At 43.8% G+C, this 15,256-nt stretch overlaps 1 protein-coding gene across 2 annotated transcripts in view; it reads right to left on the bottom strand.

Moving 5' to 3' along the window:
* Window positions 1-15,256, bottom strand: part of ARSK (arylsulfatase family member K) — a 93,886-nt gene that overhangs the window by 64,540 nt on the left and 14,090 nt on the right. Inside the window, exons 2-4 of one of the 2 annotated variants that reach the window (XM_073624529.1) lie at window positions 11,193-11,322; window positions 8,809-8,968; window positions 5,153-5,435 (exon numbers count right to left, since the gene is read on the bottom strand). In XM_073624529.1, the coding sequence (XP_073480630.1) occupies window positions 5,153-5,435; window positions 8,809-8,968; window positions 11,193-11,322 (573 nt within the window). The remainder of the gene's footprint in view (window positions 1-5,152; window positions 5,436-8,808; window positions 8,969-11,192; window positions 11,323-15,256) is intronic. The other variant, XM_073624530.1, reaches the window with a different exon arrangement.

The following is a 15,256-nucleotide window of genomic DNA, read 5'->3' as shown; positions in this document are numbered from 1 at the left end:
ACAAGTCAGGTTTTTGTTTACAGAGGTTATAGCAGCGTTAAATACTGGAACTCCCCATAAAACCCTTCCTCCATAGAATAAAGTTTCGATAACTTTTTCAGAGGAAAAAAACTGTTTATCTAGGTGCTCTCACTCAGAATACATAGGCTTTCTTAGCCATGAATGGATAGAAAAAGCATGAACAGATTGGGGGGGCTTTTAGTAAACCCAAAGCAATCAACTGACTGCATTACTGGCAGTAAAAATGTGGAGCGGACCAATTCAGTGAGCGACTGTAAACAACCTTTCCTGTGAGCTGGATACTTCACATTAAGTTCTTCGGAAGAGGAGAGCCTTTTACTGGTCCTAGAGAGAAATTCACCATCCCTCGCTCCTTGTTCCTCAGTATGAGGGTCCTGAGCAATGGACGGGTCCACTCTGGGATGTGATTAAAGCATCAAACTTTTACTTTAAGCTTAAAATGGTTGAAGAAAAAACCTCCTAGTAATATACACAGGGCCTGCAGTGTTTAAGAGCAGCTGCAACACTTGCCCCTCCTGACGACTCACCGTGACCAGGCCATATTACTCTCAGGGGAGGATGCCATCTGTCAGGGAAATGGCCGTGTTGTGGGCAATTCTGCCAGTAAACGTCATGGTTGTGCCAGACGAGTTTCCGTGTGCCTGCACGCACGCAGATGCGCAACAGCCAGACCACGGCAGTCTGCGCACGCCGGTGCGCACACGCGCATGCCCTGTTCTTGTGGGCCACTGACACTTGCAGTTTGCTGGATTATCAAACAGCTTCCTGTGTTCCTGTGCCTTGTATACTCTGAAGACCCCTGGTTTGACCTCTGCTTGGCTTGACCTGTGTTCCTGATTATCTCCTCGCTCTGACCCCGGCTTGGCTGACTACTCTCTGATCCTCTGCCCTCTGTGTATGACCCGGCTTGTTCCTGTACCTCTCTTGCACTGTCTTCGGGTATCTGATCTCTGGCCTGGCTGCGGACCCTGTTCCTGGTTTACCCTGCTGTTACCACTCAAGACTTCTCTCCGCACGGCTGCCACAACACACTCTAGATACTTACAGCCAACCAGCCAGCTTGCAGTATCCCTGGCAACCCGTGCACCTTTGGGCATCGCATCCCCTGTATCAAATCCAGGGAAGCACTGCACTCAGCTGCAAGGGATGCCCTCTCAGCAACCCGGCCTCACACTACAGACCTGACACCATATTGCTGGGATGGATCTCGGCTTCTGTGTGACTAAATAAGTCTTTCTAGAGCCCTTTATTGAGGTGTTTTTACCCCCCTTCTGCCATAGCCCGATGCACAAAGCAGAGGTACTACCAGAAGGAATGCATCCACTGCTTGAGCAAATAGTCCAGCTCTGTCACTGCTATTAATGCTCAGCCTGATGCAGCAGTAAAATGTGTCAAAGGAATGCCTGTGTCACCAACCTCATTGCTCTTGTGTCCCTCCTGAAGCATAAATAACACAATGGTGTTTTAAAAACCAGATCTTCCCGCGCTGGACATTGGAGGATGCCAATGCTGCTCTAAGGAACGCCCCCCCCCGCCGTCCACGGCTCTCCCCCCCCCCCCCGTTTTGTTTTTTAAAAATGGGTTTTTCCCGTGTGAGCGCGGGCCCCTGATCCTATAGGATTCACCGGGAGGAAGGAGGAATGGTGGAGGGGGGCCTGGAAGCCACCGTTCGTGCCGAGTTTTTTTTAAAAAACCTTTGGCGCCCTTTCCCTGAGAAGAGGGGAAGAAAAAACGGCACAGGGGGGCGTCCAGTGGGGAGAGGAAACCCCCCCTAGAGTTACCGGAGGTCTTGCTGCACCGGAGAAGAGAAAACTTGCTGTTTCCTGGACAAACGTGAGCTCTCTGAGAAGCACGAGACTTAAGTGCTCAATACAGCCCCCAGTGGTGACACATATGCATGACAACATTTACTGATTTAAAGGAGACATTCATAAGAAAATTTTAAAAAATTTCTTAGAAAACTCCACTTACCTTTCCCGCCGCAGGGTTGTCTGTGGTAAACCAACAGACCCAATCTTTACCCTTCAAGGTGGGTTCCGTTAAACCTTCAGGAGCTGGGGATCCTTGAGGAAACCCACAATCCTGGACCTGTAATAGCACCTCCGCCAGTAAAACTTTATGGCCTTACTACCAAAAAGTACTGGATCCCGGGGTCCAGCTCTCTAAAAGAGAAGCGTTACAGTCAAAACCTTGTTTCTTCGGATTCGAGGCCCGGGTACCATTCAATTCGGCCAAAAAGACACTTTGAATAGATCCCGTCTGCATGGCTAGCCCCAGCAAGGATTGCTCCAGTGGAGCTTAGCACAGCACATCTTCACTTGTGACCAACACCTTAGACACTGGCGAAAAAAACTGAGGTACTCCCACCAGTGGGAGGGGTTATATAGGGAGTGCACTTTTTAATTTAGGGCGTGCCAGTGTCCATCACCTGAAGGTGGCCTATAACCCACATAGTAGCTACTATGGCTCTGTGTCCCGTGATGTACCATAAGAAATGCAGAAGTTTGCAACAATCTTGCAGCGAGGTAAAGAGACATTAGGCAGAAGCGTGATCGGTAGTCCAGGCCGGGGTCAGTAACGAAGGCAGACATGCCACATGTCTAACCTCCTATGACTATTCTCACAGAACACATACAGTATATGATAATGAGATAAATATAAGCATCTAGGTTTACCATAAACTCCATAGGATTACTTTACTTATTTATTTATTTTATTTTTAACTATTATAATTTTCCATCTGTTCTATGATATCTCATTTATGTGCAGCCTGTTCTTTATTATGCTTTTTAGCGATTATTCAGTTTAACTTCTGTATTTCACAGAAGTAACTAGTTGTCTGCCTGCCTTGTGTTTTTTCCTCACTGTTGTGTTATGTACAATATCCCCCTTTTAGATTGTTGTGATCGGCTGCCCACAACGTTTTGAGAGTTTTATGTAATGTTTCCTTGAGAATGCTGGGGTTCTTCTGTGTTTTCGCAAAACAAAGATGTCCGCTGCTCCTCTTCCTCTATGTAACCTGAGCCCTCGGTGTGTGGAATAGGCTTGAGAAAGGGGTTCCCCATCCTGAAACACGTAGCCAATGCCCCCTTTCCAATGTATGATGGCATCACGGAGTTCTGCCCAGTTCACATGTTCCTATGTGGTTTATTATTGGTTTAGGATCCCCATAGGGGTGGGACTTTAAAGGCACTACGAAAGCGTAAAACATAAATGTCAAAATATAAAATTTATTGAGTACATGAAAAAACATATAATGAAAACATGATAAAAAAGGGATGCATCATGTAGTACAAACATTTTAGCAAACTGACAAGGTACACAATCCCAAACCCAACGATGTTTCAGAGATGAACTGTAGTCTCCTTCATCAGGGATTTTTCACAGGAAGTACAGTGTCATTTATGTTTTACGCTTTGGTAGTGCCTTTAAAGTCCCACCCCTAGGTGGATTCTGTATTTCCATATTTACCTGGGATGTGGCACACTCTTTTTCTACAGTTTATTCTGGACATCCCTTTTCATTATTGGTTTAGTGTTGATTACCCTATGCTTGAACAGAGTTTCCTTCCATGACTGGATACTTCCTGATTCACTGGCTGTGTTTCACCAGTCCTAAGTATGCTGTTCATCTTGAGGGGAAGGTATCTATGATTACTGTGATCGTTCACTATTATTAATGTGAGTGCAATATTTTTTAATGTTTTAATTGTGGTAAAAAAAATGCTACACTGAGAGTGGCACTTTCTGTTAATTAATCTTCCACTGCTCTCCATCCTGAACTGATCTACAGAAATCCTGGTTTCACAAGTGAGTACTGGGCTGCTACTCTGGTTGGAGACTATCCTGGTGGCATTCCATCTACCTGAATTACTTCTACTAATAGATAAAGGCTGGGTAATAAAATGCAAAACAAGCTCATGACTGCAGTTGCAGCTGTCAGCGTGTTTTAATGCTTTGTTTTCTGAGACCTAGGCCCTCAGACTCCCATTGGGTTATTACACAGCCACCTAGGTCTCCCTGCGTGTAAGCGTGTTAAAGTTACGCTAGTTAGACACTGCCCTGGATGGGAGGGTAAGAGTTAATGCCTTTCCTGGGTTCTTAAGTTTTGGCTGGTTATCTTTGGGTCCGACCCACTGGTCTTGTGATATAAAGAGGGACAGTGGTCCGGAGCCAGGGTGAATGGAGAGAGAGCCCCGAGCAGAGAGGCCTGGAGCCCATAAGAGAACCCTGTAAGGGAGAAGAGCAAAGGAATGTCTCTTACTAATGTGATGTAGAAGGTCCTCAAGGGATGCACCCTCAAAGATTCCAGCACTGGGAAATTCCACTATTGGATGTTATTCTTCGTACATGGACTCTACCTTTGCAGGTGTGCCGGGGCAGCATGCAGCCTGAGTTTGGAGTAGGGATATTGTTCTTGCATGTTGGACTTTGAGATGTTAATTTTGCACTTTTCTAAGTAAAGCTTTGAAACTTTGTTCCTGCCTGGTCTGTAGTTACTCAAGGGGTGTAATGCAAGTAATTGGCACACATGGTTACGTCAGTAACAAAGTTAGTGCAGTGTGCAGATACAGTACAAGTGGTGACCCATGGTAATGAAAGTCTACCAAGCAGCCTGTAGTTAAGCGTGTGTCTAGGGCAGGTAGGACAGCCTCTTGCAGGAGGGAATTGTCTGCGCTTTCTCCATGAGTGGTTTGTCTCCCATAGCAACAGGAGCAAACTCGCGTCCCAGAGGTCCCCAGTCTGGAGAACAGTTGTGGTGCAATTGTACAAGGTGCACGTTCATCTCTAAAAGCAGAGGCCCGCCTTACGCATTGAGCATTCCCCCACGGCGGAATTTTCCTGGTCCTATGGCATTGATGAAAACAGCAAAGAACAAAAGTACCCCATGTGTAATACAGTGATCCTATCCCAAGTGCCTAACAAAGGTCAGAAGAACCCACCCTGGGGATAGTCCTGTCATGTGATCCAGACTTGGCACCCAATGAGTTCATGGGAAAAAGTGGAGGAAAGGTCCATCTTCAGCCCTACCCTGCCCACATGCAGGCAAATCAGCCCCTCTCATTCTCCAATATGTTTTATGTCAGTTACAAAAGTGGAAACAACAGCAAAACAAACACAACATACTTTACCTTCTGAAGCCAGTAAAGGGATGTTAAAAATGTTGATGAGCCCCAATTTTCACCCATGTCTTCTGAAGGATATGGGTGTGGCAAATTTAAACCCAAATACAGAAAAAAAGGTTCTGAAGAGTTCTTTGCTTGTTTTCTTATCCAGTCAACAGCCAGATCTACATTCTTCCAGTCCTCCTCTCTAATGCGAATCTGAGTCCTGTTTGTAGTGAGATTGGCCATGGGTCTACCTTCCTGTCTGAGCAAGAATGGCACATCTCTTGTCCAAGCTTCCACTCGGTTACTGAAAGCAAAAGCACTAAGTGATAAATGCGTACTGTCCTAGTAAGATACAGGGAATTGTTAAAGAAGAACTCTGCTGGGAACTGCTTATATGCTTTATATCAGTGGTGGTGAACCTTGGCACCCCAGATGTTTTGAAACTACATTTCCCATGATGCTCAACTACACTGCAGAGTGGATGAGCATCATGGGAAATGTAGTTCCAAAACATCAGGGGTGCCAAGGTTCGCCATCACTGTTCTATATCCAAACACCTTCAAGCCTTCAGTTGATATAGATTGGCAGTCAATTGTGGGATTATGAAGGTATAGCAAAGGGCTGAAAGATAATGCCAATAGCACCTATTTGGTTTAGTGAATCCCACTTCTAAATAAATACAAATATGCCCTCATTGGTCTTGGGTGTACTGCTCTGTTTTTTTTTTTCATAAATTATCATTTAGAGTACATCGCTCTAGAAATGTCTCCATTTATACGAAATACACAGTGATTGCTTGCCTACACAATTGAATTGTGTTCTATCAGGTACAGCAAATGTGAATTATTCTCTCTGTACAGCAAGACAGTAGATTAAAGAAAATGTTTCAGCACTCGCAGTCATTGGAGAATTAATAGTTTTTTCAATGATTAAGCTATATATACACAAGTGCCCAAGGCAAACAAACCTGAAAGCAGAATTTTTTATACAATAAACACTTACAAGGATTTTTTTGTGCCTAAAGTTTGGCTTTAATCATTTCTTGTGAACTTTAAAGCCTATAGCTACAGAGGTGAATGAGGGTTTGGTTTAAAGAGCTTTAACTGCTAGTTCAGAAAATGCAATTTCGTTTAATGTACATAGTCTGGTCACAGGTTAATTTTAAAGAGCTTTCACATCAATTCCATAACCTTCCATTACATTTGTTGAATGCATTTTCTACAAGAAATATTTTAGTTTTTTTTTTTAGAATACTCCTTTTTGTTAAAGCGGAGTTCCACCCAAAAGTGGAATTTCCACTCATTTGTCTCCTCTCCCCCTCCGGTGCTACAATTGGCACCTTTCGGGGGGGGGGATACCTGTTCCCACTTATGGGAGTGTGGGCCGCTGCCCATGACATCACCGCGGGGCTCCCTCCTGCTCCCTCCTCCTCTCCCTGTCGCCGGGCCAGTGGGAGAGAGGAGTGGGGCCTTGAGCATGCGCAGTAGGGTTCCCGGCGTGAAGCCGTAAGGCTACACTGCCGGGTACCCTTACCCGCAATGGCGGTGGCAGCACTCGACAGCTGATGGAAACATCAGCTGCGGTGCCGACATCGCTGGACTCCAGGACAGGTAAGTGTCTTATTGTTAAAAGCCAGCAAATGCAGTATGTGTAGCTGCTGGCTTTTATTTTTTTTTGGGGGGACGGAACACCACTTTAAAATAATAGTTATAGCTAAGGGTAATACATTTAACAGCTAACTACAATGGAAATCAAAGCAAGGCATAGTTTGCCAATAAATGTATTTCCCTCAGCTATCTTTGTTATTTTGGCAAAGACTACTGTTCTAGATTTATTTGGCTAACATGTTACCTGTTTTTTTTTTTTTGTTTGTTTTTTTAAGTAGCCAAATTATGCTTTTGCTCGAAAACGTTCTTAAAAAGTCAAATTTATATTTCTTTAAGTATTTAAACTCATGCTTTTGTGTCTAATGAGTTGTTTTTGAAAAAACAAGTTTTGAGGATGTCTGGCTTATTGTTCTTTAATTAATTGGTGAGTCACTGACCCATACCAATCATATGTGTAACAAATGATCTAACCCAGGGGTGCCCAACCAGAGTGGCCCAGGGGCCACATGTGGTCTGTGGAGCCCTCTGATGTGGCCTGCAACCTCCTGCATTGGTATGGCGGGTTGGCAAGCCCAGATTGTGGGTTGCCAACCCACCATCCCAGAGCATTTGTTTTGTGAATGAAGCCAGCAGTAGAGGAAGCAAGCGGCTGCGGAGAAGAGCTGCATAAGCCGATGCTTCCTGTATAGCACCGGCTCCCGTCACAGGCAGAGTAATACCAAATGCTTTCTGCCTGGGATAACAATAGCCGATGATACCAGAATGGAAGACTGTTATTAAAGGTAATTACTAAAATCACAGTGTATATATGGGCATATCTGTTCTGCAGTGGTTACTAGGCTGCTTTCAAACTGATCCATAGGTGCAGCGCAGTGAACGTGTGGGTTACCTGCACTGAGCCATAGACTTCTGTTATTACCTGCAGGTTTGGTGCGCTTTCAGAAAGTGCACCACACCTGCAGGATATATTAGAAGTCTATTACAAAGTGCAGCGGTACAGGAGGGGGATTCTCCTGTTTTCGCGTGTGCCTGATGAAGGAGCACGCATGCTCCGAACGCGAGCGCTATAGCCCCACCCCCCATTCTCAAGGATCTGACGTCTCCCTCCAGTGAACCTGCTGACGTGCTCACTGAGGGAAATTCAAACCACGGAGTTACAGACACCACTGGAAGCGACCGGGGTCTGACCCCCCACGGCAGCCCAGCTGGAAACAGGAGAACCACCAAGGATGACTATGAGAACGATCCCATGCCTGTTTTTACCCATCTAAATGCGAGTGTAAACTTGTAAAACCTATTAAAGCCTTGTTTTTAACAGACTTACTACCCTTAGAGCAGCGCTGCTCTATCTCTCTCTCTCTCCTATGACAAAGAGCAGCTAACACGCAGGAAATCCACAGGTGCACTGCGCAGCACCCATAGTGTGGGTAAACCGCAGCGCATCAGTGTGAAAGCAGCCTTAGGCCCCTTTCATGCGATTGGTCCATCCCAATCGGACCCTCCATTTACCTCTATGAAGCGGCAGATGTAAACAGGCTTGTGTCTGTTTACACCCACCTACCTCCAATCCGCTAAAAAAAAAAAAAAAAAAAAAAACGAAGGGGATCCATCCCCTTCTAGCTGGGCGGGTCGTATGGCACATACAGTAGAGTGGGCTGTGTCCATGTCTGCTCTGCATATGCAGAGTGAACACAGACCTGACATCTGCCTGCTCTGCTTATTGTGGCCCATAACTGGTGACCAAGTCAATTAAGTGGCCCTTGCTCTTCAAAAGGTTGGCCACCCCTGATCTAACCCTTTGCCTGGAGCACCTTTGGAAAAAAGGCAATAGTGGCAGTTCTAATATTTTACCACCTGACAGATTCCTTTTAAAGTAAGAAAAGGGAGAGTTATACTGTATGATGCTGTAATGGCTATAGGCAGTATGAGGGTTTGAGAGTCCATGTGCACACCACGGAATGCTAGAGCTCCAAAAACAAATAATATACAGTGATTCAATAATCTGACACCTACACATACCCAAAACTTACACTGTGAGTAAACTATCACCGGGCAAACTCTTTAACTCACCTCAGTGAATGGGACCCACTTGTATAGTCTTGTTTGCCAAACTTTTGAGTGATATGCCCTTTTGCTTTTATCAGGTCCATCCAGGTTGGGTAGCCTGGGTCAAGGCATTTGAAGTTATTCCAGGACTGTGTCAAGTGAGGAAACAGACCACTCCACATTGCTAAGAGGAAGAAAAATCATGAATGCTTTATAAGTAACACCATAAGTACATTTATCCCCATAATGACTGCTACAAAATATTAGAACAGTCCAATACTCAAAATAAACAGGACCAGGCAACCAGAATCTCCACAGTATAGCATAAAGATTACCATACAAATAGTAGTACATATGCATTCAAATTGTTGTTTCTTATTAGTGCCCATCAGCATTAGTATGATGTATAATATCAAGATAACATGTAGTGTTGTGGGTGTACAGCAACAGATAAGTTACCAAAACCTAATCCCTTTAAATACCTCAATACTGTTGTCTTCTTAAAGTGCACACGTGCCCAGACTTTGGACCTTAAGGTTGGGTTTACACTGTCATGCCATGTCAGTTCATGCACCTTAATGCGCATTGTATTAAGGCAGCAAATTTATTTGGGCTGCCTAACACACCAAAAAAGTTGCATTCAGAATTCTCAGCAGCGAAATGCACATGTATATTGCTGTGTGCTGAGCTGCAACACATATGCATTGAGAAGGTGTGTTGGGATGCCATTCAGAATGTATGCACTGCCTTGAACCAAGGTTCATAACGTATCTTGACAATGTGAATGGGGTCTAAAGCAGTGGCAGCCCCCCTAATCCATGCAGTCTGCCCCTAATCTACATGCAGGGTGCTGGACGCATGGATTCCAATGGGGCTTTTTTTCTTTAGAAATGCATGATTAGAGCCGGAGGCTCCAATTGGCTTTAAAAAGGGTGGGCTCGGGGCGCAGAGCACTGTACCCAAGAGCCCACCCAGTTGTGTGACATTAGCAACTTAATATTCGCTAATGTCTTCCTGTTTCTCCTCCCGGACAAACAGGAAGCGGGTCCTGAGTCCAGATTGGCCGGGGGGCCTAAGACCCAATTGGCCACAAGTCCTAACTCCTGATTGGCCAGGAGGAGAAGCGACCGCTGGGACTCGGGAGGAGACAGGGGGGGATGCCACCACCTGGATGGGATAAGTGCAAGGGCTGGTAGGGGGCCTGGCGGGCGACGGGCAATCGATCGAGCAACGGGGGAGCAGTGTTCGATTGATGGGGGAGGAGGTGGGGGGGTTATGTGGTTGGCTGGCTGGGGGGGTGGCTGGCTGGCTGGGGGGGGGCCACGGGCTGCCTCCCAAGAAAATTGAGCACCAGCCGCCACTGGTCTAAAGTACTTACATTCTCAGCAAGCAGTAAAAGAGCTTTAACACAGCATCTCTGACCTCTATAGCTGCTTTCCGTTTTATGCACATTGACATGTGTTTTAATGGCATTCTCGGGTCCCTGGAAGGGTCAAATACTAACAATTTCTTCTATACTTTCAGTTGCATTGTGTTGCGTTTACATTGTATTAAAAAGCGGACATGTGGCATTTTAACGTAATGCACATCTATACAGCATTTTGGCGTGAACAAGGCACAAAGAAAAAACACTGTTTTCTATGTGTCCTTACAGTATTTACTTCATGCCATAAGGCATGTGGGTGAAGAGTGGACACCAATGCATGACTTAAAGCAGTATTAAACCCAAACCCAAAAATGTAGCATATTGCAGCTTAACAATCCTTAAATGTGGTGACTGCATCCGTTTTCTTTTCTTGGGCTCTCTTCCCTCTGTTTTCATCTGGTGATCTAGCCAGTAACACACCTCCTGTATTACAGTGCCTCACTCTGGATGAAGGAGTACAGGAGCACCTTTGGACAGCAACATTGTCAGTCTGGGGAGAGGGGCATGTTAGATGTACTAGAAGATTTAAAAACACTAACAAATTAAAGCCACACTCCAGCTAATACTTTATAAGCAGTTGCAGCAGTTTTTTTTGGGGGGATAAGGTTTTACATAAAAAAACTGCTTATTGCAAGCACCCCTGCTAAAGTTAAAGTGGAACTTTACCCAAAAGGGTCTCCACTCCCACACCTAGGTGATCTAAGCGAAAGTTCACTACCCCCCGCTGTGCAACCTCAAATCATTCTCTGCACAGCAGCACTCAGATTAGAAGAGGAAGGATAAACATTTAGAGATAATTTCAAGGAATTTAAAACATAGTATAAGCCAAAACCTTTTTTTGGATATGGTATTCCCATTGACCTTTCCCACCACTAAGCCAAGGGTAGTAAATCATTGAACAATCCATATCTGTTAATACAAAGAATTGTACTACTTTCTCTTCCAGCAAAATCTCTCCCTGAATCCCTCATCAGTTTTATACCTGATCGAGATGGGCAGCAGATCGGAGCATTTGTATACGCGTTAAGAAACACAGCCCCATGATGTTTCATGAAGTTTAGATTTGGAAGAGACACCACCTGACTATCCAAGGTACTTGTCAGCCGCCCATCCTGTAATGAAATATTAATTTGGTAGTTACAAGGTTAGATTTTCTTGGCTGACTGACCTTTTTGTATCCAGTAACAAAAACTACAATAGTACTGTATAGTACAATATACTACAACTACAATAGTACTGAACATTCCAAGATATTTCTTAATATCACTTTTATTGTGAAGTATAGTTGGACAGTAGTTATCCATAATAGACCAAGCAATTTAACCTATATTGTTTATTAAGTACAAAAGTTATTTACAAAATGTAAAGTACAAAGTATACCAAATGCTAGAAAATCACCATATTACAAATGACCACATTGTCATTAAAAACAAACCAGAAAGACTGGACATCAGCTACACATATAAACCACAACTATTTATTGGCTGGAGTGGATTGAATGGAACCATGGATTCCTGTCCTCAGCAGATCGTGGGTGTAATGCCACAGTCCTGCAGACTGTCTGTGTAGCTGTTTGCCCATACCTCCGATGTGGGCAGGCAGTTACACTCTGACAGGAAGCTCAATGGACTACCTAGAGCGATCCAGCATGTCCTGGTAGTTCATTAAGAACTACAAGCTGACAGCTGCAAATGCTGTCAGTACATGTAGGTTTCCCATTCACAGTGAATGAATGACGAATGTGAATGTATGACTCGGCCAGTCGCTGTCAAAACGGAGGATCAGGGGGAAGGGGTGTGGAGGCCAGTATTTTTGTTATAATGTTGCATGTTACAAAAGGAGAATTTATTCTTTAAGCCAGGGGTCTTCAAACTGCGGCCCTCCAGGTGTTCAGGAACTACAATTCCCATCATGCCTAGTCATGTCTGTGAATGTCAGATATTTACAATGCCTCATGGGATGTGTAGTTCTGCAACAGCTGGAGGGCCGTAGTTTGAGGCTCCCTGCTTTAAGCTCTTCGGAACAGTCAGATGACTAGCTGCATACTACCGGCACCTTGGATTCCTGCTCCATTACTACCTCCAGGTTATCTGTGAGTTTCGTGTTCTCACAGGACAGCTGCGTACATCCCAAATCACCAAAAAAAAACTGAACTGGGCAAAAGAAACACAAAGAGAAACAACAGCCCTTACAAGACAGAGAAGAGGAGGGAGAGGTGGAAGGCCACATTCCTTACAAACACCATCCTTAACACAGATGGAGACAAAAGGACTAGAACACTGCACTACCAATTTTGGGAACTTCTCTTTCCCCTGCTGAACTGAGCCTTCTCTCTAGGATGTTAGCCATCTCTCCAATGAGACACTTTGATCTTTTTTACACATTGTTAGATGTTAACAGATTCATTAGAAACAGTGTATTGAGAAAAAACTTTGGTTCTTGATCAGGAAAAAAGTAAAACACTGTATACAGAATATGCGTCACATACTTCTGTTTCCCTCCATGATCTACGTGCCCAATTACCCCTAGAGCAGCTTTATGCACTTTTCTAACAAAAGCTTCTATGGTCAGGATGTGTCTCTTCCAACTACAAGGGACAAATATTTCTATCCTATTCAAGCGAGATGTGCATCTATGGATGCATTTCAGGAGGTATCGAATATGAACTCACCTCTTTATCTGCATCCATTCAGAATAGAGCCTCACATTTGGGATTTAAAACAACGTCATGATCTAATAATGCAGGAGGCTGATAAAGTTGGTTCAGTGGTCAGTGTAGACCAATATAAAGCTGAAGCTAGCAGACTATTGGGGGGCAATGCTACATATTGAGTTCTCCCCCTTAATGCTACTACCAGCTGTAAAAAAATGTTGTTGGATCTTGTGCCAAAATGATAGGATAGTTATCAGTAATAAGACTGTGGAATGATTGCTAAAGAGCCAGTCATACCTGTATTACATCCCTTGCCCAAGATCCACAAAGTCTTTAACACTATTCAGGGTTGATCTGTTGTGGGAGAAATGGACAGATAACCTGGCTCCAACCTCTGGTCCTTATGCTTCCGGAAAGGTTAGGGACACAAAAATGTTACTCAAACACATAAAGGATGTACATTGGTTGGAAGATTCTGTGTGGGTCACATTAGATGTTCATACGCTGTATTCATCCATTCCCCATCATTTAGATCTAACGTCATTACACGATAGCGCCTATGCCAGTGAACTAAGAGCATTTTTGTTATTATCTGTCAATTTTCTTCTCAAACATATTTTTTTCTTTTTGATGGTACCTACTATCCAGTTTTGTTGAGTTTCTAAATTTTAAGATTTTGGACTTACGGTCAGAGTAATCTATATGGGGGAATTCCTATGGGCTAGGAAGAATTGCTCTACAGAATTGGCTTTTAATACTGAATTTAACACCATTAGAGACAGGTTAAGACAGAGAAAATATCCCAAAACTATGATCTCTCAAGTTTTACTGTTAGCTAAGGAATGTCAGTGAGACACTCTTTCAGATACTTACGCTGGTAGGAATAATAGAAAAACCAAAGGTAAGAATAGATGTGGTGTTTCAGATAGTCAGGTGACTTTTGTCACAACATACTCAGCCGAATATGGAAAAATAACAGAAATGAAGAAAAACCTGCCCATCCTTTTTCCTGACACTTGGTTACGTAATATTCTCAACGAGAGTTTATTTATTTATTTATTTCAGGTACTTATATAGCGCCGTCAATTTACGCAGCGCTTTACATATACATTGTACATTCACATCAGTCCCTACCCTCAAGGAGCTTACAATCTACAGTCCCTAACTCGCATTCATACATACTAGGGACAATTTAGACAGGATCCGATTAACCTACCAGCATGTCTTTGGAGTGTGGGAGGAAACCAGAGTACCCGGAGGAAACCCATGCAGGCACAGGGAGAACATGCAAACTCCAGGCAGGTAGTGTCATGGGTGGGATTTGAACCAGCCACCCTTCTTACTGCTAGGTGAAAGTGCTATCCACTGCACCACTGTGCCGCCCAGAGTTGTAGGTTCTCCAGCAGGAGAGCCCCAAATCTGTCATCATCTATGGTGAAAACATGGCTTACCAATAGTGGATCATACAAATATGGCACCAATACTTGCCGCTACTCTTGGGCCCACTTAAAAACCAAGTAGACACAATTTGGGGTTACTGAGGAATCCTTCCCTATATGAAAGTGCATATATATATATATATATATATATAAATGGTATATGTGCTTCCCACAACATTGTATACCTAATACAATGCACTGTTTGCACATTACAGTACATTGGGTATACTATCTACCCACTTAGGGTGCGTATTAGCAAATGCGGCTGTGATGCCATTAATCCCAATGTTAGAGAATTATCATCAGTCTCAAACCTTTTAAAGGAGACTCATGCTGGAGACATGTCTGATTTACAGTTCCATGGTACTGAAAGAGTTACCCGGTCGATTAGGTGGCTCATGAAATTCATCACCCATTTACCACAGGGCTTAAATCAAAGATGGGATCTGAACCTTTCAATAAAATAAAATTTATTTTAAGTGTTCATAATGACAAATGCACATGATTGCCCAGGCAAACAACCCCAGCAAAGCATGCTCCAATTTGCTACAGCAAGGGAAAAAATTCCTTCCTGATCCCCTGAGAGGCAATCAGATTTTCCCTGGATCACCTTTACCCATAAAGGTTAGTACCCAGTTATATTATGTACATTTAGGAAAGAATCCAGGCCTTTTTAAAAGCAATCTACTGAGCTGGCCAGAACCATCTCCCGAGGGAGTCTATTCCACATTTTCACAGTTCTTACTGTGAAGAAACCTTTCCGTGTTTGAAGATGAAATCTTTTTTCCTCTAGGTGTAAAGAGTGCCCCCTTGTCCTCAGTGATGACCTTAAAGTGAATAACTCAACACCAAGTTCACTATATGGACCACTTATGTATTTGTACATGTTGATCATATCCCCCCTTATTCTCCTCTTCTCAAGAGTGAATAGATTCAGTTCCTCAAATCTTTCCT

The sequence above is a fragment of the Aquarana catesbeiana genome, linkage group LG01 (assembly GCF_042186555.1).
Source record: "Aquarana catesbeiana isolate 2022-GZ linkage group LG01, ASM4218655v1, whole genome shotgun sequence".
Taxonomy (NCBI): Eukaryota; Metazoa; Chordata; class Amphibia; order Anura; family Ranidae; genus Aquarana; species Aquarana catesbeiana.
This window is presented reverse-complemented; position numbering and strand designations above follow the sequence as displayed.